Source organism: Ambystoma mexicanum, chromosome 3p (genome assembly GCF_040938575.1).
Source record: "Ambystoma mexicanum isolate Mex_15411 chromosome 3p, UKY_AmexF1_1, whole genome shotgun sequence".
NCBI classification, from domain to species: domain Eukaryota; kingdom Metazoa; phylum Chordata; class Amphibia; order Caudata; family Ambystomatidae; genus Ambystoma; species Ambystoma mexicanum.
In genome coordinates, this window is record NC_090925.1 from 986,400,381 (window position 1) to 986,421,706 (window position 21,326).

The window sequence follows — 21,326 nt, forward strand, 5'->3', positions numbered from 1 at the left end:
GAACTGGAAGCACAAGCAGTCGTCACAACGGACGCGTCCCTTTCCAGGTTGGGGGGGGGCACTACCTTCACCACACGGCCCACGGCCTGTGATCATAAGTGACTGCACAGAAACACAAACGTTGAGTTATTGGCAGTCCTCAAGGCCCTACAGGCCTTCAAAGAACACCTGACGAACCTGTCGGTACAAGTCCTAACAGACGGCACCACCACAATGTTCTATGTCAACAAGCAGGGAGGTACACTCTCTCCAAATCTGTCCAAGCTGGCACAGAAAATATGGAAGTGGGCACTCAGGCGAGGGATGTCCCTGTCCTCCCAACATGTTCCAGGGATACTGAACACACTAGCGGACTCTCTCAGCAGAGACCCTCTACCAGAAGAGCACGAGTGGAAACTACACAGACGTCGTAGAGCATATCTTCTCTCTTTGGGGATACCCCTGTCTAGACTTGTTCGCTACAAGAAAAAAACAAGCAATGCCCAGACTTCGCATCCACGATCCCCCAGCCACACTCCAAGGGGAATGACCTATGGATGAACTGGTCAGGGATATTTGCTTACGCTTTCCCCGACTCCATTAATCAGCTGGATAGTGAACAAAATGCACACGGAATAGATGACACTCATCCTAGTTGCTCCTATGTGGGCGAGACAAATGTGGTACCAGGTCAACCTCACTCTTTGAACTTTGCAACATGGCTCCTGAGTTCAGACACCTTAATCTTCCACAACTGTGTATGGACATCCTAAAGGAAGCGCGGAAACCAAACACCAGACACTGCTATTTCCACAAGTGGAAGATATTCGTCATTTGGTGTCAATCTAAACAGATCAACCCCATAGAGTGTATGCCATCGCACATTCTTACTTACATGCTCCACCTGTTGGATTCAGGGTTGGTCTTTAATTCTCTTAAAGTCCACCTAGCCGCTTTATCCGCATACACCACCTCTCAAAGTAAGATCTCATGGTGGAAAGTGCCAGTCATCGAAGCTTTCATGGAGGGAGTGAAAGGAATCCATCCTCCAGTCTCTAACCACCCCATCCCCTCTCGCCTGGTTGGGATCTAAACATAGTACTAGCAAAACTCATGGGACCCCGCATCGAGTCGTTGCAACAGGCTACCCTTAGACATTACCTATAAAACGTCTTTCTTAGTGGCTATCTCCTTAAATAAGAAGAGTCAGCGAGATCCAATCCTTGTCATTGCAGGACTCCTTCGTTGTCATCCATAAAGACCAATTGGTTTTACGGACTCGCCCTAGGTTTTCACCTACATTTATTTCCAAGTTTCACGTAAACCAGTGTATAGAGCTCCCGGCCTTCTTTCAAAAGCCAGCTAGCTCAGCTGAGGTCAAACTCTACACACTAGATGTAAGGAGAGCGGTCCTCTGCTACATAGATAAGACCAAACCGCTTAGGAAAACGGATCAACTGTTTGTCTCCATGGCTACAGGCAGACAAGGAGAGCGTTTCAAAGAGCAATCTGCAAATGGATAGTCAAATGTATACAGTTATGCTATCAATTATCAGACTAAACACTGCCTTCTACACCTTGAGCCCACTCCACAAGGGGCAGTGGGGCTATGTTAGCTTTTCTTGCAAACTTACCATTAGACAACATTTGCAGAGCAGCTACATGGAGCTCAGTTCACACCTTCACTCAGCACTACTGTATTGACGCACATTCCAAAACCGATACACAGGTGGGACAAGCGGTTCTAAAACATCAATTTGTCGCTACTCCCTCTCACAACCCACCACCTTCTCATAACACTGCTTGCTAATCTATGCATAGCATGTGATCTAAGCAGATTACATAAGCAACAGAAGGAATACATTACTCGCCGTAATCGTATTTCTGGTGCTTGTATCTGCTTGGATTCACATGCGCCCACCCTTCCTCCCTTGAGAGAAGGTGCATAGAGGTTTACTTGAGCTTTCCATATATATTTCAGCACAGGCATTCGCAATGCTGGTAAAACGCAGCAAGAAAGCTGGATCACCCATGGATCTCTTCCCCGGACATCTACAAATCAATCGGAACGCCAGCAGAATACTACAGAAACCTTCTAAATGTATCGCTAGCAACAGGGACCGTACTGAGGATCTTCAAATCGGCATACATCAGGCCACTTCTAAAAAACACAAGTGGCAACGAAGAAGACCTCCAACTACAGGCCGATCTCAAACATTCCCCTACCCGGCAAAACTCCTGGAAACCTACATATACCACCCGCTAGACCAAGCTCAAGTCGGTTTCAGACCAGCAAGAGGAAAGGAAACGGCACTATCCATCTGGAACGACCTAAAAACCAACGCAGACTCAAACACAACCTCAGCCCTTATTCTGCTCGACCTCTCCGCAGCCTTTGACAGTTAGCCATGACACCCTGACCAAAAGACTAGAAGACATAGGCATAACAGACACAGCACTACTCTGGACTAAATCATTCCTAGCAGACAGATCAGAAACTGTATGGATTAAACCGTTCAAATCCACTCCACAAGTTAACGACTGTGGAGTGCCACAAGGATCTTCACCATCACCACTATATTTCAACATCTACCAGACTCCGGTCATCAAAATCTTCAAAAAATACAACATTACTTGCTACAACTCCGCAGATGACACTCAAATCATCTACCAAATCATAGACACCGAAGCAGATCATTCAGCTCTAATCGACTGTCTGAAAAATCTTCAACTGGATGAATGCCACCAACCTGAAAATCAACCCCGGAAAGACAGATATCATGATCATATCCAAAGACTAGGAGAACGAAACCGCCATCCCGTGGCCAACGGAAATGGGAACCGCACCAACACCATCTAAGGTAGTACACAATCTGGGAGTCCTGATGGACAACACCCTAACCTTAGAACCACAAATAAATGCAACAGTGAAGAAATGCTTTTTCCTCCTCCACAAGGCAAGAAGAATCCTGCCTTTCCTCTCCTTCACGCACAAAACACTCACTATCGTCGCCCTCATGTCAAGAATCGGCTATGCAAACAGCCTCTACCTTGTAATAACAGAATACCTCCTGACGAAACTACAACCGATCCAAAATGCAGCAGCCAGACTATTCCTCAAACTATCCAGAAGAGACCACATCACTCCTGCCCTAAAAACACTACACTGGCTCCCAGTAAAACACAGCATCACCTTCAAAACCATGTGCAGAACGCACAGGGCAATCAGTGGACAAGGAGCAGAATTCCTACAAAAGAAAATAACAATTTACAAACCAAAGAGGCCCCTCCGATCCAGCAACGAAATCCGCCTGGAACTAAAAACTATACCTTAAGAAAAAACTTGGAGGCACCTCCTTCTACCACTTAGCCGCGAAAGCCTGGAACAACATCCCTAAAGAGATCAGAAACACCGAAGATCACCAAGAATTCAGGAAAATACTAAAAATCTGGCTCTTCAAGATCAGACTCAAACTGAAAACCAAAACAGAGAAAGGATGACGGAACTGGAAAGACACTGACCGCCCCAGAACCGACATGGAAGCTCCCGCAGTACCAGACGGGTGACACCGGATAGACTGAAACACAGGTGACACCCATGGAGACGGAGTCAACTATACCAGCCAATCCCACCAACATCTTCACCCCACCTTAGTTGCTACTAGGTACCAAAGTATCAATTGAATTGCAGAGACACTGGCAATCACCACACTAGCTGAGTATTGGTCATTGGCGGGTGCACTGGCCACAAGAGTAGGAAGGGAGGACTGGTGGGGTTGTGATGGAGGCTGGTTGAGGTGGGGGCCAGATGGGAAAGGGACCTTGGTGCAAGATGGGCCCAGATCAGGACAGAGGAGCATCTGGAGAGGCTATGCAAGCCCTGCGTCTCAAAGGATAGAGATGCCAACTAACCAATTCCACTAACAATTTCCACCTCTGCGCACGCCTCTCAAACTCCAAACCAAACACAACCACAAACCTACAGCACAACAAACCTCACAAACTTCACTACATTGCAACAACAAAACAAAAACGCAGACTTCCACAACAGTACACAACGACCTCCGGCCGCAAACACCCCAGGCCAAGCCAACGGACCCACCGGGCTGTGGCCGTCAACAGCACATCAATGCTCTTGCACTTTTCCTGCTTCCTCCCACTAACTCACCCTCCCTCTTTCAGAGCCGCCAGGGGACCACTCCGGTGGTGATGGTGCGCGGTACAAATGTCCTTTAACATATGTATCTCCTTGGGAACTCTGTACTCCCACTACTCCTCATGCTACCTCATGTCAGAAAAAATACAATCTGAGGGACCTACACGCGTGGGATCATGGGTACAGGGGACGTCACAATAGGGATGGTATTACTGGCACGCCCTATTTCGACGGCCTTTTTCGAGTTTTGAAAAACTGTAATACTCTGCAGCTTCCACTAGATGTCGGCCTATGCGCATAGCATGCATAGCATGTGAATCTAAGCAGATGCAAGCACCAGAAATACGATTACAGTGAGTAATGTATTCCTTATTTGCCATACAGGTAGGAGCCCTGTATCTCCCTCTACCATCTGAATGCAAGGTTAGTACCTGACAATTGGATCGATAGTTATGCATCATGAGAAACACAATAAGACTAAATTAGTATATTTTCATTTCCCTAGGATAGAACATGAAAATCCTTTTTGAACATTACTTGGATCTTAACACTTCTAGCCCTGAAAATTGATTCTGTTAAATCCGAAATGCGTTGGCACTGATGTTCTTGAATGAAGTGTTTTTGGGTGATCTACCACTGAATAATTATTTATACTTGTACTAATGTATATGACTTAATTGTACCTCGTTGTGTTATTGGGTCAATGAGTTGTATGTTGGCTCCAACAAAAATTCCTTTTGTTCTTAAAATAGAGGACTCTTGTAACATTACATGCTATGTACTATTTTTGTTTTGACTTTTGCACAAAGTTATATATAAAAACTATATTTACCTGCCTTTACTGAAGCAATCAGTAGTGCTGTTCTAGGTTACTTTGTTGGTGTGAAGGCTAATAGAATGTATAAACACGAATTTGCGTTTTGAACAAATATGCAGTTTAAGCAATAAGAGAATCACTTTTTCAGAAAAACTGTTTAGATTGTGAATTTTGTTTTGGGATTTTATATCCCTCTAGGAGTGCATTACAGGGCTACCGGTTGGCAACATCCGGTGATTGTTCATATATTTTATGTCTGCAATGACATCCTTTTTACCCCTTTCCATTACTCTTTCATCAAACTTATTGTTGAAGGGACGCACATCCACTACGACCATATATAAAGCCTATCTTATTGTAATGACTTATTCTGATGGGACCGTTTTCTGAAGTCCAAAGCATTGAACTGAGGCAGTCCAATACTCCAATCTTAGTATAAAGCTGTACTGCCCAAGTTCAGGGTAGTGTAGACCGAGCTGCCGGGCTCGTCCTAGGAGGGAGCGAGGTCTGTAGAATTAGTACAAGTGAAATTGTAATACAAATGGTCCAAAGAAACACAAACACTATGTATTGGGGGGGAAAAAGGGTTTCTTTAAACACGAGTAGGCTCTTTAAATACGAGTAGGCCTAGATACATCTTGGGAGTGGGGGGGGGGGGGATTAAGTACCATCGGATTATATATAACCACATTTATAAAAAGACAATACTATGCTTGAAGGTACACTGACCAAAGCATAGAACCTTATTTTGAAAATCTAACCGGCGTTCTTGGGAAGTAAAAACCATTAGTTATATTTAGATTTACTTTCAGTAATACCAGTGTAGTATACCCTGTCAGTTGTACAATGACACTCAGCAAGAAATCACATACTCTTATCCACGGGACACTATATTTCTGTAATCTAGTGAAATGCAGATACTAGGCACAGTATAAACCTATAACTGATTCACAATAAGTTATTCTAGGGGAGTTGGACCTTGGGGCGTGTAATTCAATTCTGATGCTTGTTAATCTGTTTAGAATCTCATGCTGTGCATATAGTCCGACATCTAGTGGTAACTGCAGAGTATTGCATCTTGTCTTTCGAAGGTCGAAGGGGGGACGTCGACATGGGCGTGCCTGTAACACTATCCCTGAAGTGACGTGTGGTGTACCCAAAATCCCTGATTGTTTTTTTCCCAACCAGCTAGCTATGCAGAGCTCATACTTATTGCAAAATTGTTATACTTCCCGACCGCCGGCCGTTTATATATTTGTCCCCTCTCCAATTACTTCCTAACCACCGCCGAAAGAACAGACCAACGGCTGCTGCTGCGGTTGACACTGTCGACTGCGTGGCCAGGCCTTCTGGCCGGCCTATAAAGTAGGGAGAGTGGCGTCTGGGGGGGTTCTATTCTTTTCAAGAATGTCTTTCTCCCCTGTCTTTACCCTTTTGGTTTTGCCGTCGCTTTAATACACCAGAGCTATGGACAGGACACCAATTTAAATTTTGCCCTGCCTCTAAGGGAAAATACCCCTGTAAAGACACGCACCGGCGGTGCAATAAGTGTCTCCCTCTCGATCACCATGAGGCGTCCTGTCGGTCTTGTCAGCTCCTGCATCCTAAGACTATCAAGGAGCGTTGAGTTAAACGGTGGGTGGCCTATGCCATGTTGCAGGCAGAGGGTAGCTCCCCCACAGCCGCTGAGTGATGAGGATCGAAGCGACCAAGCGCGCCAATATTACTCATCTGGTCCAGGAGCTGGGGTGAACAGAGGAACTTCAACGACCATCATAGTGCATTCTGCATTGTAAGGGCCATATATGAGCAGCGTATCGTTGTGTACCCAGAAATAACCATAAACCGACTCGGGGTGACGGTTACGGCGAACTCACGATGTGTCCGGCATCATGGTCACTATTTTAAATTTCTTTGATCTATTTTTTGATTTTATGAGAAATTGTTTGAGACCCAAATGTAATCAAGTGTCCTATTGCATCAATTTCTGTGCCAGTGTCTGGCCGGGATGTCACCCTGTTAGGAAGAATTTCCATAAATGTGCCAATTCCCTCTACCTTGGAGCCTTCCTGTTCTTTTGCTAAACTTTGGGACTTTGAACTTTTCATTTCACTGTTTTCTGTCCATTTCTTTTGGTTATGTAGTCTAAACAACTCCATAGGTATCTTTTCGTTTGTGTCACACAGCACCCTCAGTGCAGTGACACAGGGAAGCCTTTTTAGGCTGTCCCAACGTTTAAATACCTTCTCTGGGATAAACTACTGTTTCCGAGAGAAGGTAAAATGAAGTTGACTTTACTAGTCTTTTCAAAATCCTAGACCCAGCACACCCCATCTTAAAATACAGTGCTGGAGGGCGCCAGCATGGGGTCTGGCATGGATTCACATGCTCATGAATATTCCCCGTCAGGCTGGGAATCCTCGGTAAAGAAAAAATCAGTTTCAGTTTCATTTCTGAACTGTCTTTCTTAGTAGTAACCAATCACTGGTCTATGGGTCATACTGCCCCCAGCCAATGACTGCCCTCTCCCTAAGCCCCTCCCCTGGCAGCCATCCTCAGATTTTTACCGCACGTTCAAGTTTTGGGAGTCCTCGTGCTATAGCTCTCGAGCTTTTACTGCGTTTTGCAATTTTTCAGAGTTTAATCATTTTTTCGGTCAGTCGAGCCTCAAGCTCCACCGTTTCTACTTCCCATCAATGGGGACCCGTTTCAGATTTTTCTACGCCCCTCAAGGGCGAATTTTTTTGTCACGTTACGCTTCTTGGGGGATTCCAGAAGACCTTGAGGCCTACCCCGTGGACATGGCCCAGGACCAAGGAAGCTCGACGCCCGGGTCCAAGCTTTCAGGAATTGCCCTGGATGCGGATTGCAGAATGTCTTCAAGGAGGACGAGCATTTTAGATGCCTCTACTGCCTTCGCGAAGACAAAACGCACGTGGAGAAGGACTGTGCGTTTTGCAAGAACATGTTGGAACGGACCATGAAGGATCGGCGTATCCGCCTCTCCAACTGACCGGAATGGAAGAGCCCAGCGGTAGGTGAGCCGAAGAGGTCAGAGTGGTCTTTTAAGTCCTTTGAGGGCGCTCCGGCGACCCGGGCCCACCAAAAGGCTAAGCACCGCGGGCACCGGGAACTTGGAACGGTCGGGCTCCTCGGCTGCCAGGCAGAGCGCCCTTTAACTGACACCATCAACCATGAGCCAACGCTCTGGCTAGGGGAAGAGGAAATCGGAGAACTCGGGTAAGCTTCTGGAGAAGCCCCGGTCGATCCCGACGGAAACAGCCGAGGGGAAGCGACACGAAAGTTTCTCAGATTCGTAGTGCAAGGATGGCACTACCAGTTCAAGGCCCTTCCATTCGGATTGAAGTCGGCGCCCCGAGTATTCACCAAGTGCCTAGCACCAGTGGCGGCGCGGCTGCGCCTGCAGGGGATCCACGTCTACCCCTACTTAGACGATTGGCACATCCGAGCAAAGACGAGAGAACTCGCCGTCGGGCACACAGCGAAGACCGTCCAACTGCTCTCGGATCTGGGATTCTCCATCAACTTCACCAAATCCCACCTGGTTCCGTCGCAGGTCGCACTGTCTCTGGGAGCCAAGCTCGACACAGTAGCGCGACTGGCCTCCCCGTCGGAGGAAAGGCCGAAGGCCATCCTGGGCAAGGTGCAGCGGCTGTTGGCCATGGATGTGGCCAGGGTGAGGTCCATCAAGTCCCTTCTCGGCATGATGTCCTCATGCATCTACCTAGTGCGCCTGTGCAGGCTGCGGATGCGTCCACTGCAAGAGTTCCTCGACGCCCGTTGGATGTAAGCGGCAGGCAGCTTCGAAGACAGGATCTCGCTCAACGAGACCTTGCGCCAAGCGATCTGGTGGTGGGGCACCCGCGCGCATCTGGCGGCAGGGACAGACATCCAGAGCCCGGCACATCAGGAGACTGTGACGACGGATGCCTCCCTGGAGGGATGGGGAGCGCACACCAAAGATCTGCACGCAAGAGGCCTTTGGCTCCCGGAGGAGAGGTCACTACACATCAATGTCCTGGAGCTCTGAGCCGTGTTCTGGGCTCTCAGGTCGTTCCTACCGTCCCTCAAGAGCAAGGTAGTGAGGATCTTCACCGACAACACCACCACGATGTTCTACACCCGGAAGCAGGGAGGCACCAGATCCCCAGCCCTATCCCAGGAGGCCCAGGATCTGTGGCACTGGGCCGTCGCCCAAGGGATTTTTCTGGTACCTTTCCACCTGGCAGGAATAAAGAACACCATCGCCGACTCACTCAGCGGGGAGCTGCGCTTGTGCCACGAGTGGGAACTGCGGCAGGATCAAGTGGATCAGCTGTTCAAACGATGGGGCAATCCCCAGATCGACCTATTCGCGACTGCAACGAACACCAAGTGCCGGAGGTTCGCAAGCAGGTTTCCCCAGCCGGGGAGCATGGCCGATGCCTTCTCATTCCCCTGGGACGGCCTGTTCCTGTATGCGTTCCCGCCGTTGCTGCTGCGACTCAACCAACTCAAGCGGTCTTGGTGCAGGATGTTCCTCGTAGCACTGGCGTGGCCGAGACAGATCTGGTTCCCAGACCTTCTGGACTTGTCAGCGTCCCCCCCCCCAGTCAAACTGCCGATGGACGCAGATTTCCTTGCCTGAGGAGGCACCATCCTCATCACGACCCGGGGTCGATGAACTTGCAGGCCTGGCTCCTGCTTCACTAGAGTTTGGCAGGTACAATATCCCGGCGGACTGCAAGGAGGTGCTTGCAAAGGCCAGTGCGTCCTCAACTCTCGTGCTATGGACACAAATGGAAGATGTTCTGTCTGGTGCCGGGCACAAGATTAACCCTCTGCGGATTACAGCCCTTCAAGTGCTGCCTTACTCGTCGCTGGCCAAGGCGGGGCTGGCCCATGCCTCCATCAAGATCCACCTAGCGGCTATCTCCCGCTATACCAGAACTCTGGGGCGCTCATCCTTGTGCTCCCATCGCCTGGTGAAGGAGTTCATGAAGGGACTGTTCCGATCGTTCCCTCCGGTGAAGGCTTCGGCCCCAGCGTGGGAGCTCAACGTGGTGCTAATGGGCTGCCATTCGAGCCTCTGCATTCGGCGCCGTTGAAGTTCCTGTCGTGGAAGACAGCGTTTCTTGTGGCCATCACCTCCGCACGACGAGTGGGAGAGATCCAGACCCTCTCTTGCAAGCCTCAATACCGGACTTTCCACGAGACTAGGGTGGTGCTGAGGACTCACCCTTCCTTCATGCCCAAAGTGCCTTCTGACTTCCATCTCAACGAGCCCCTGGTGTTACCTGTTTTCTTCCCGTCACCGGCCGAGAGGACTTTGCACTTGCTAGATGTAGCTAGAGCACTGAAGTTCTACGTGGACCGCACAAAGTTTTCGGAAGACATTACAGCTGTTTGTGAACTTTGGACCTGTGAACCAAGGGAAGGCCCTGTCGAAGGCTTCCATTTCCAGATGGCTCTCCGGCTGCATCATGCATTGTCCCCGGTTGGCAAACCGACCGTTGCCCGGCCGTCCGAGCCCATTCGATCAGAGCGATCGCTGCTACCACGGCGTTCCTATCTAGTGTGCCCCTGCTGGACATCTGCAGGGCTGCTATGTGGAGGTCGATGCACACCTTCACGAGATTCTACTGCGTCGACCGGGATTCCAGGGAGGAGTCCAGAGTCGGCCAGGCAGTGCTGCGCAACCTGTTCGCCTGAAGGTGGGCTTGGTGAGAAGGTAAGAGATGCTTAATGTTGAGTTGATGAAATGCTTAATGTTGAGTCTTGCCACCTCCCGTGGTTGTGCATGTGTATAGTGCTATGCATTCTTGTATTCATGAGCATGTGAATCCATGCCAGACCCCATGCTGGAGAAGGAACAGGTTACTTACCTGTAACTGTTGTTCTCCAGCATGGGTCTGGCATGGATTCACATGCGAACCCTCCCTCCTTCCTCTCTGCGGCTCTTCACTTGGTCCTACTGCCACTTTACGTGCTACCATATCTGAGCATGACTGCCAGGGGAGGGGCTTAGGGAGAGGGCAGTCATTGGCTGGGGGCAGTATGACCCCGAGACCAATGATTGGTTACTACTAAGAAAGACAGTTTAGAAACTGAAACTTGATTTTTTTTCTTTACCGAGGATTCCCAGCCTGACGACTAAGAATATTCATGAGCATGTGAATCCATGCCAGACCCATGCTGGAGAACAGTTACAGGTAAGTAACTTGTTCCTTACTTAGTATTCCCCTGTGTCTAGAAACTTATGTAGCAGTAAAATGCTACCCTTTCCTCTCTATCCTTAAACATGTCCCGGTCTTTTTATTTTTGCTGTTTCTTTGTGGAAAGGTCCTTCTAGAGTTGGTCTCTGTGCGCCAAACCAGGTTTGGTACCTTTGTTCCTACGCCTTTGGCGGGCTTCAGGACTGAAGACCGCCTCTGGCACCCGAGTGTCTGGGGTGGGCATGAAGTGAGGGAGGTGCCCGAAACTCCCTGTGCTTAGTCTCCTAGGAGATCCAAATGCACTCTGGCATGATTGGCTGGCTCACTGTCCGGCAAGGCCAGCCACCCTGCTGTGTCAGTGACATCTAGGCTCCGAATGAATGGGAGAAACCTGCATAAAAGGCGTGGCGTTTTGCTTGGAAGGCAGAGTCGACCCCTGGACAAAGTAATATGAAGAAGAACTTGGAAGAGGTGCTTGCTGCAGCTCCTGGAACGTTGGTTTGCCCAGTGAAGCCCTGCTGCTGTGCTGAAGTTCTGAATGCGCCTCGGCTAAAGCCCTGCAACAGACGACTTCTGCCCTTGGGTTGGTGGGACCAATCCAACCCAAAGCGAACTCGTCTGGACATCCTCTCGGGGCTGGCTGTACTTCCATTGCTGCTACAGGAACCGAATTGCCAGGGAGTGGATTACCAGATCGAGTGCATCGGTTTAAGTCGGACCCGAGCTTCAGGAAGATCCTCCAACTCCCATGAAGCAGGATTGACTAAGCCTGAGCCACCTCAACAGAGTGCTGAAACCACGAAGTGCCGCTGATCTGAAGCTTGCCCATTGCTGCCGCCAACTTTCCATTCCTAGTGCAGGAGTCACCAGACGTCCTCCCTCTTGTCTCCACGACTGAGGCCCAGGAGCAAAGGATCTGCAGACCTACACTGGAACAGAAGTGCAGCTGGATCCAGTTGTCTTCTAACCAACAGTACTGTAAAACTAAAGGGACTTGCCTCTTGTTGTGGAACCTTGCTAGTTCTCAGTTGAGACCTGTCTTGGTTGCTTTTGCAGAGTTGTTTGCAGCTTTGACCCCTCACAAGCCTCTCAGCTTTTGGCCCTTCAGCGTTTTCCTTTCTGCAAACTTCTCTAAACATTGTGCAAGAATTTTACTACACAAAGTTCTTCAGTTCACCTCAGCTTTGCTCAACTAACATTGGCTCTCCTGGCTCCCTGAGACTCTTCTTACCTCTGACTTTGTGCTTTTGCCTTTCCTCCAGGAAAGTGTTAATTTGCTTTGCATTGAAGGGTTCAAAAAGTACTTACCAATTGATGAATTATTTATTAACCTTTGTTTTATTCCCATATTCTATCTTTTGCACCAAACTCAGTATTGCTCAAAACGTACCAGTGACAAATCCATGTCCAGTGTCCTAGCTATTTAAGTCACCTGAGGGTGTATGAAGTGTGTGTGCTATCCCCAATGGGTATCATCTAATTAGAGAAACTAAGTGTTTTAAAGTATATTTGAAAGTGTTACATGTGTTGCTCCCTACTAAAGAAGGCTTATTCAACTGACTGTTAAACACAAGGTTTGTTGATTAAACCATTATTTGAAGTGTTTATTTGAATAACTGTCACTGTGAAACTCTGTTATAACCTTGCAGCTCACATTGACCCCTCTTGAGATGAGCCTGGCTGCTCAGTCACACTAACAACTTGTGTAGTGCATGCTTATACCAAAGTTCGCCTTAACTATTGCCAAGAGGACAAGGCTGGTGCAGTCTCCCACAGGGTACTGCATACAATCTTGCCTAACCGCACCAGTGGGCAGAGTCAGGGGAGCGCATGCTCCCAGGCCCCCCCCCCACACGCATCTAAATTTAAATGGGAAGTTTCTTTCTGGTGAAAGGTTGTTTCCCGTCCCTAGCGGGTACGCCCATACAGTATGTAGGAAAGCTGACTATTGACTAGAGCTACGTTGGTCTCTACGGTGAGTAATTTATAATTTTCTAAATGTAGCTGCTGTAACAGAAAACGAGCCCAGAACAACACTGGGGCATTAGGCATGATGGCTCCATGTCTCCATTTCGCCCTGAGCTTGTTTCAAGAGAAACTTGGACACTGCAAACAACTGTCCATGTGAAAGGAGGAGGGCCCGCAGTATTTCGGCAGAAAAAAACAATCACATCGACCTCCCCCGACCTTACCCAAGCATCCGCTTCACTCGAGCCTCCTCACGTTCCCAGCGCAGCCTCAATCTGTCCAGAAAAGAGATTCCGCCAGTAAAGTTCCTTATCTTGCTGTGTAATATGGTGGTGGTTTTAAAGACGAACGCCCGGGCTAACTCCATAGCACAGTGGGAACATCCTTGGCCAACGGGGCACACCTTTGAGCAAGGAACTTGCTCTGGCCACTCACAGGACTCCTTCTATACGCTATAGATTTGCAGCCCTGTGATTGGTCAGAGCATTTCCTTGCATCAAATAGTTTTTTCTTCTGCATGTGAAGTGCCAGCAACTTCAAAGGCTCAGGCGAGCTACTGGTTACTCGCGATCAAAGATTTGGTGACCCCTGCGCTAGAGTATCAGCGACGCCTCCAAACAATGACTCCCTAATACATGTCTCCTCCCATGAATCCGCAGTAGAGGGTCGCATTTCACTTTTTGCCCACTAATGGGAGGGGAATCGCTACAGATAAATGGGTACTATCAACAGTTACAAACTCGTATTGCATTGTGCTTAGAATCGCACGCTTTGCATAGACTAGTGATCAGTACCAGGAGGAGTTGGTTTTTTGAAAGGAACAGAGGCAAAAAGATCTTTTGGCACCGCCTGTCCCATTTGAGAAGCTTTCCTTGCCTGTGTCCATGTGGTAATGTTGAATGAACATTTGAACTAAGCTCCATGTATTGCTTCTAGGGGCACATTTGCAATTAATTATTCGAAGCCCAAGGATCTGCACCATTCAGCCAGCTGTGGTCCAATCTGGGAACACTGTCGGTTTCACTCCTGCCACCCACCTAGACTTTCAGGCACCATGGATGTGGAGTGGGATCAGACAGTCCCACCCCCTATCTGGGCCTAACACCAACAATGGCTGCACTAGCCTGTGAAAGCAATCTTTCCTGGGCACGTGCATGACCTTGCATGGGATTTTGTGACCTGAGAAAGCAGGAAGGCCCAACTACAAATCTGGCCAAAGAACCAGCAGAAATCTTGTGGCAGGGCCATTTTCAGGCACTAGCCACGTTTTGTAGCCATACACGGTATGCATATAATTGATATATGGTTTTGAGTGATACTACCTGCTAGTTTCATTTCTTGGTGTTTTCTTAATGCCTAATTTTTTTTTGATACATTGGGGCCTCATGTGAAGTTTGCCGGTCCGGAAATAAGGGTGCCGTTAAGCTCACCGGCACCCTTGTTTCCGGACCGGCAAACTACGGGTTTGCCTGCCCAGAGCTGCTGTGCCCGACGGGCTCGGTGGTCACGGTAAGCAAACCAGTCTCTGAAGCACCTGCACCATTAACGGTGCCTGTGCTTCCGTGTCCCCACTCCGAGTCCTATGGGAATGGGGATTAACAATTACCGGCACCTGACATCCCGTGCTGCCGGACTCGTAACAAGGCGATGGCACTGGCAAGTCAGCCAGTGGTAATTCTTTACAGGTCCGGCGGCAACCCGCCAGTAGCACCGGCAGGGTTAAGACCAGGCCCGTATTGAGGCACATTGTCTGTACATTGGTGTTCTGTTTGAACCCTAGATCGCTCTTTCACTCCTGAGACGAAGCCTTGGCTGCTCTTCCACATACCTTGATTGGCTAACCTCCGTGTCCCTGTTCACCATTGCTAGAGTGGCCTCCTTAAATCGACCACCCAGGATTATAATTGGTTATTTATAACACACTTAAAACCCAGAGGTTTCTAAGCGCGGACCCGGGGATCAAACATGTGTTGCACCACATCGTCTTGCTTCCAAGGTGAGCATGTTGCCCCCGAGCTATCCTGTTCTAGAAATCCAACTTGGGTAATTGCACTAAAATGCCTTTGGGTACAATAAGGTAATGATCCTAAATACAGCAGCTGCATGAAATGTTGCAGTTCTCTTGCAAATGGAACTACTTGTGTCGCTAGTATAATTCTTACAAAGAGGTCTCTTCTGCCTTCCTTTAAGATTGATGCCAAGAAAGATCAGCTCACGGAAGCCAGACGAGAACTGAAAAGCGCCAAAGCAGATGCCAAAGTTCGAAAAGACGAAAGAACAAAAAAGTGAGTAGTTTGGTTTTGACTAGTAAGTCTATTTTTTTCCTTCTTAGTTTTACAAACACTCCGCCCATAGCTCCAATTGCTAATCTGGCACGGATTAATTTAATGTGATTCAGATGTAGCCGGAACTGGGTGAATAAGGAATGCAGGTCTTGGTTTCATCCCTTAGTGTTACAGAGAATTATCATTTCTGTGCTAATTCCCTTCAATCCTAGGGACACGCAGCTCTTTTGCTGGACTTTAGGACTTTTTCATTTTGACCATGGAGAGAGGGAGCCCTTCTCGCTCATGTATTTTGATCTGATTTGGATTATCAGTTTCCTTTGTTTTTGGAGTCTGACAAACTAAATAAGCATATACTTTTTGTATGGTGACACACTGCACCTTCAGTGCAGTGTCACAGAGAAAACATTTAGATTTCTCTAGCATGCGGTCTGTCATGGATTCACATGCTCATGAATATTCCCCGTCGTCAGGCCGGGAATCCTCGGTATAGAAAAAAATCAGTATCAGTTTCGTTTCTGATCTGTCTTTCTCAGTAGTAACCAATCACTGGTCTCTGGGTCATACTGCCCCCCAGCCAATTACTGCCCTCTCCCTAAGCCCCGCCCCTGGCAGCCATGCTCAGATTTTTACCGCACGTTCAAGTGTTGGGAGTCCTCGTGCTGTAGCTTTTGCTGCGTTTTCGCGCTTTTTTCAGGAGATTTTCTCATTTTTTCGGTTAAATAGAGCCTCAAGCTCCACCGTGTCTACATCCGATCAACGGGGATCCGTTTCGGAGTTTCTACGCCCCTCAAGGGTGAAGATTTCGTCGAGTTACGCTTTTGGAGGATTCCAGAAGTTCCGAGGCCTACCCCGGTCATGGCCCAGGAGAAAGGAAGCTCGACGCCCGGGAAGCTGTTCAGGACCTGCCCTGGATGCCAGCTTCAGAACGTTTTCAAGGAGGACGAGCATTCGTTATGCCTCTACTGTCTCAATGAGGACAAAACGCACAAGGGAAAGGACTGCGCGTTTTGTGGGAACATGTCGGAGCAGACCATGAAGGATCGCACCTCTGTCTCGCCAACTGGCTGGAAGGTAAGAGCCCGCCAGGCGAGAAGAAAAAAGTCTGAGCGGTCTTCTAAGTCCTGTGAGGGTGCCCCGGCGACAGGGGCCCAACAAAAGGCTAAGCACCGCGAGTCCGCGGGCACCGGGAGCGCCGAACGGTCGGGCTCCTTGGCTGCCAGGCAGGGCGCATCCTCCCCGGCGCAATCAACCACGAGCCAACGCTCTGGCTCGGGTAAGAGGAAGTCCGAGAACCCGGCGAAGCTTCTGGAGAGACCCCGGTTGATCTCGAAGACTCCGGCAGAGGGAGAGCGAGGCTCGGACCCTCCCCCGAAGGTGAAGGCCCCAGGCGCACAGAAGGTGACGTTGGCCTTAATTCACCCTGCTAAGACCTCGATTGAGGATGTCGCCCTGGCTCAGCCTGTGGAGGCTACACCAGTGGAGGCGCCCTCAGGTACCAGAGTCTCCCTGCCACCGCGGAGGGAGTCGTCTTTCAGGCCCATCGAGAAGATCCCCACAAAGTCCTCGTTGGAAAGGGTGGGGGAGGGGCTGGTGGCCATCGTGGATACAGACACGACCTCTGAAGAGGAGCTCATCCAAGTCGTGGAAGAGGCCCAGCCCATCGGGAGGGATCCCGACGAGGGCGACGACGAGAGCGACGGTGTCGCAGACGAGGCTCCTCAAGAGCCCTCGCTCCCATCGTTTCAGGCGCCGCAGGACACCTCAGTGGCCATTTTGTCAGCCATCCAGTCCTTATGCTCAGAGATAAGGACTAGGTTGCCCCTTCCCCCGACGGAGGTACCTGAGCCAGACCCGACGGGGGAACCGGAGCCAGGACCTTCGGAGAGCCCACCACTTAAGAGGAGGAGGAGGAGGATGCATCCTAGGCCCCCTCTCCCGCCTCTGCGGCCTTCTCTGCCTTCCCCCCGGTCCACTACCCACGGGGATGATACAGGCATGGACACGACTACGACGGGTACGGATGACGACTGAGGCGACGACGGGACATGTCCCCTGTCGCCCCCTGCCCGGGCGTCCCCGCCCGACGACATTGGATCCTTCCATGCTATGATTTCCAGGGCATCCAACGGCGCGAGGCTAAAAGGAAGACGGTCCTCGCCGTACCGCTTCTTGATGACATCTGGGATGAGGGGCTCGCCCTCCTCAAGAACCCTGCCACGGCTCCTGCGAAGAGGGACCGGTACGAGAAGTACCGGGTCCCAACGCTGCCCCCTTGTGCCTTAGGGTGCACCCTACCCCGGATTCGGTCGTTGCGGCGGCCAAGAAGAAAGCGGGGGGGGGGGGAGCATCGGCCTCGACTTCAACCTCCCCGCAGGACGGCGAGGGTAGGAAGCTGGATGCGATGGGACGACGGGGCCTCATCTGCAGCGACGACCATCGAGGCGGCCAACGCCCTGGCCATCGTAGCTCGCTACGACAGGGAGTTGTGGTTCAAGATCGCCCCTCTTTTGGACTGACTTCCGGACGCCAAGAGGGCTGAGGCCCTGGAAATCTTACAGGAAGGTGAGATTGCCTCTGACCACGCCATTACGGTGGCTACGGACATCGCCGACACCGGTTTCCGTCAGTTGGGCAACAGCGTTTGCCTGAGACGACGAGGATGGCTCAAGGCGACGGATTTCCGCCAGGACGTACAGACCAAGGTTTTGGACATGCCCTTCGATGGGAACAACCTTTTTGGCAAGGCGGTTGATGAATCCCTTCAGGCGATCAAGACTGACACGGAGACGGCCCGTGCACTGGGTGTGCTCCAACAGCGACGGCCGTCCTTTCGGAGCTCCGGAGGCAGACAGGGTGCCTCCAAGGGAGCCGGCAGCAGCTCCTCTACGTACGGTCAAGCGGCAAGATCTTCGTCGCAGGAGGCCTACAGGGGACGGGGCAAGTCAGGTGGATCCCACCGTCGTCGCCAAAGTGGTCAAGGAGGCAAAGCGGCCTCCAAGCAAGATTGAACCGACCGTCGGGTCGGGCACCCGGTGGGAGGCCGGCTGACTGAGTTCGTCGGCTTGTGGGAGTCCATCTCCACCGACCGTTGGGTGCTGGACGCCCTGGCCCTGGGGCACGCCCTGGCCCTGGGGCACGCCCTGGCCCTGGGGCACGCCCTGGCCCTGGGGCACGCCCTCTAGTTCCACAAGAGGTGCCCCCGCATTCCTCCCGTGGCCAGTAAGGAAAATCACGTTCCTCAACTGCTGTTGGAATTAAGGGCGATGCTCAGGAAAGGTGCCATCGAGCTAGTTCCAAAGAGGCTTCGGGGCTCCGGAGTTTACTCAAGATATTTCCTCGTAAAGAAGACAGGAGGATGGCGTCCCATCCTGGACCTGCGACGACTGAACAAATACATCAAGGCACAGAAGTTCTGGATAGTCACCCTCCAGCACGTGCTGGGACAGCTGGAGGAGGGCGATTTCCTGTCATTGTTGGACTTGGAGGATGCTCACTTCCACATCCCTATTCTAAAGAGACACCGAAAGTTCCTCAGGTTCGTGGTCAAAGGGCGGCACTACCAGTTCAAGGCCCTCCCGTTCGGATTAAAATCGGCGCCCAGGGTGTTCACCAAGTGCCTAGCACCGGTGGCGGCGCGGCTGCGCCTGCAGGGGATCCACGTCTACCCCTACCTGGACGACTGGCTCATACGGACAAGGACAAGGGAGCTCGCTGTGGAACACACTGCCAAGACCGTCCAGCTGCTCACGGACCTGGGGTTCTCCATCAACTTTCCAAAATCCTACCTGGTCCCGTCGCAAGTCGCCCTGTTTCTGGGAGCACAGCTCGACAGTGGCGCGGCGGGCCTCACCGTCGGAGGAAAGGATAAGGACCATCCAGGGAAAGGTGCAATGTCTGCTGGCCATGGACGTGGCCAGAGTGAGGTCTATCAAGTCCCTCCTCGGAATGATGTCCTCCTGCATTTATCTGGTGCGCCACTGCAGACTTCCGATGCGGCCTTGCAAGAATTTCTCGATGCACACTGGATCCAGACGGGCAGCTTTATGAGTTCCTGCCGTTGCTACTCCGGCTCGTCAACCAGCACAAGAGGTCCCGTGCAGGATGATCCTCGTCGCACCGGCGTGGCCGAGGCAGATCTGGTTCCCGGACCTTCTGGACTTGTCAGCGTCCACACCAGTCAAGCTGCCGACGGACGCGGATCTTCCCTCCAGAGAAGGAGGCGCCATTCTTCATCACGAACCAGAGTCGCTGAACTTGCAGGCCTGGCTCCTGCAGCACTAGAGTTTGGAGGATACGACATCCCGGCCGACTGCAGAGGTTCTTGCGAAGGCCAGGGCATCCTCAACTCTCAAGTGCTACAGACACAAATGGAAGAGGTTCTCTGTCTGGTGCCGTGCACAGAAGATTAACCCTCTGCGGATTACGGCCCCTCAAGTATTGCCGTACCTACTGTCTTTGGCCAAGGCTGGCCTGTCTCACGCTTCCATCAAGGTACATCTGGCTGCAGTCTCACGTTACACCAGAACTACAGGACGGGCGTCCTTGTGTTCTCATCGACAGGTGAAGGAATTTATGAAAGGACTGTTCCGATCATTCCCGCCGGTGAAGGCCCCTGCCCCGGCGTGGGAGCTCAACGTGGTGCTGACCAGGCTCATGGGGGGGGGGGGGGCCCATTCGAGCCTATGCATTCAGTGCCGTTGAAGTTTGTCGTGGAAGACAGCATTCCTCGTGGCCATCACCTCTGCACGACGAGTGGGAGAGATCCAGGCCCTGTCTTGCAAGCCTCCATATTTGACTTTTCACGACACGAGGGTGGTGCTAAGGACGCACCCCTCCTTCATGCCCAAGGTGCCGTCGGACTTCCACCTCAATGAGCCCTTGGTGTTGCCAGTTTTCTTCCCGTCGCCTGCTGAGAGGACTCTGCACTCGCTGGATGTAGCTAGAGCGCTGAAGTTCTACGTGGACCGCACGAAGAGTTTTCGGAAGACATCACAGCTGTTTGTGAACTTTGGACCTGTGAACCAAGGGAAGGCTCTCTTGAAGACTTCCATTTCCAGATGGCTCTCCGGCTGCATCATGCACTGTCACCGGTTGGCAAACCGACCGTTGCCAGGCCGTCCGAGGGCCCATTCGACCAGAGTGATCGCTGCTACTACGGCGTTCCTGTCTGGTGTGCCCCTGCTCGACATCTGCAGGGCTGCTACGTGGTGGTCGTCGCACACCTTCACGAGATTCTACTGCGTCGACTGGGATTCCAGGGAGGAGTCCAGAGTCGGCCAGGCAGTGCTGCGCAACCTGTTCGCCTAAGGTGAGCCTGATGAGGAGGTAAGAGTTGCTCAATGTTGAGTTGTTGTATTGCTTGATATTGAGCCTTTTGCCACCTCCCGTGGTTGTGCATGTTTATACTGCTATGTATTCTTATATTCATGAGCATGTGAATCCATGCCAGACCCCATGCTGGAGAAGGAACAAGTTACTTGTTCTCCAGCATGGGTCTGGCATGGATTCACATGAGAACCTTCCCGCCTACCCCTCTGCGGCTCTTCACTTGGTCATACTGCCACTTCACGTGCTACCAAATCTGAGGATGGCTGCCAGGGCGGGGCTTAGGGAGAGGGCAGTCATTGGCTGGGGGCAGTATGACTAGTGATTCGTTACTACTGAGAAAGACAGATCAGAAACGAAACTGATACTGATTTTTTCTATACCGAGGATTCCCGGCCTGACGACGGGGAATATTCATGAGCATGTGAATCCATGCCAGACCCATGCTGGAGAACAACAGTTACAGATAAGTAACTTGTTCCTTCAATAGTTTAACTTGCAGCAAAAATTAAAAATAGAATGAAGTAAAACAAAGGTAAAAGTGAACCTCATGTCATTGGCTGCCCTGGTGAACTCTC

The 21,326-nt window shown here is 50.9% G+C and overlaps 1 protein-coding gene across 1 annotated transcript in view; it reads left to right on the plus strand.

The window, feature by feature from the left end:
- The window catches only part of TOP1 (DNA topoisomerase I), a 690,967-nt gene that overhangs the window by 607,390 nt on the left and 62,251 nt on the right, over positions 1–21,326 (plus strand). The window contains exon 19 of the mRNA XM_069652271.1: positions 15,326–15,420. Within this exon, the coding sequence (XP_069508372.1) occupies positions 15,326–15,420 (95 nt within the window). The remainder of the gene's footprint in view (positions 1–15,325; positions 15,421–21,326) is intronic.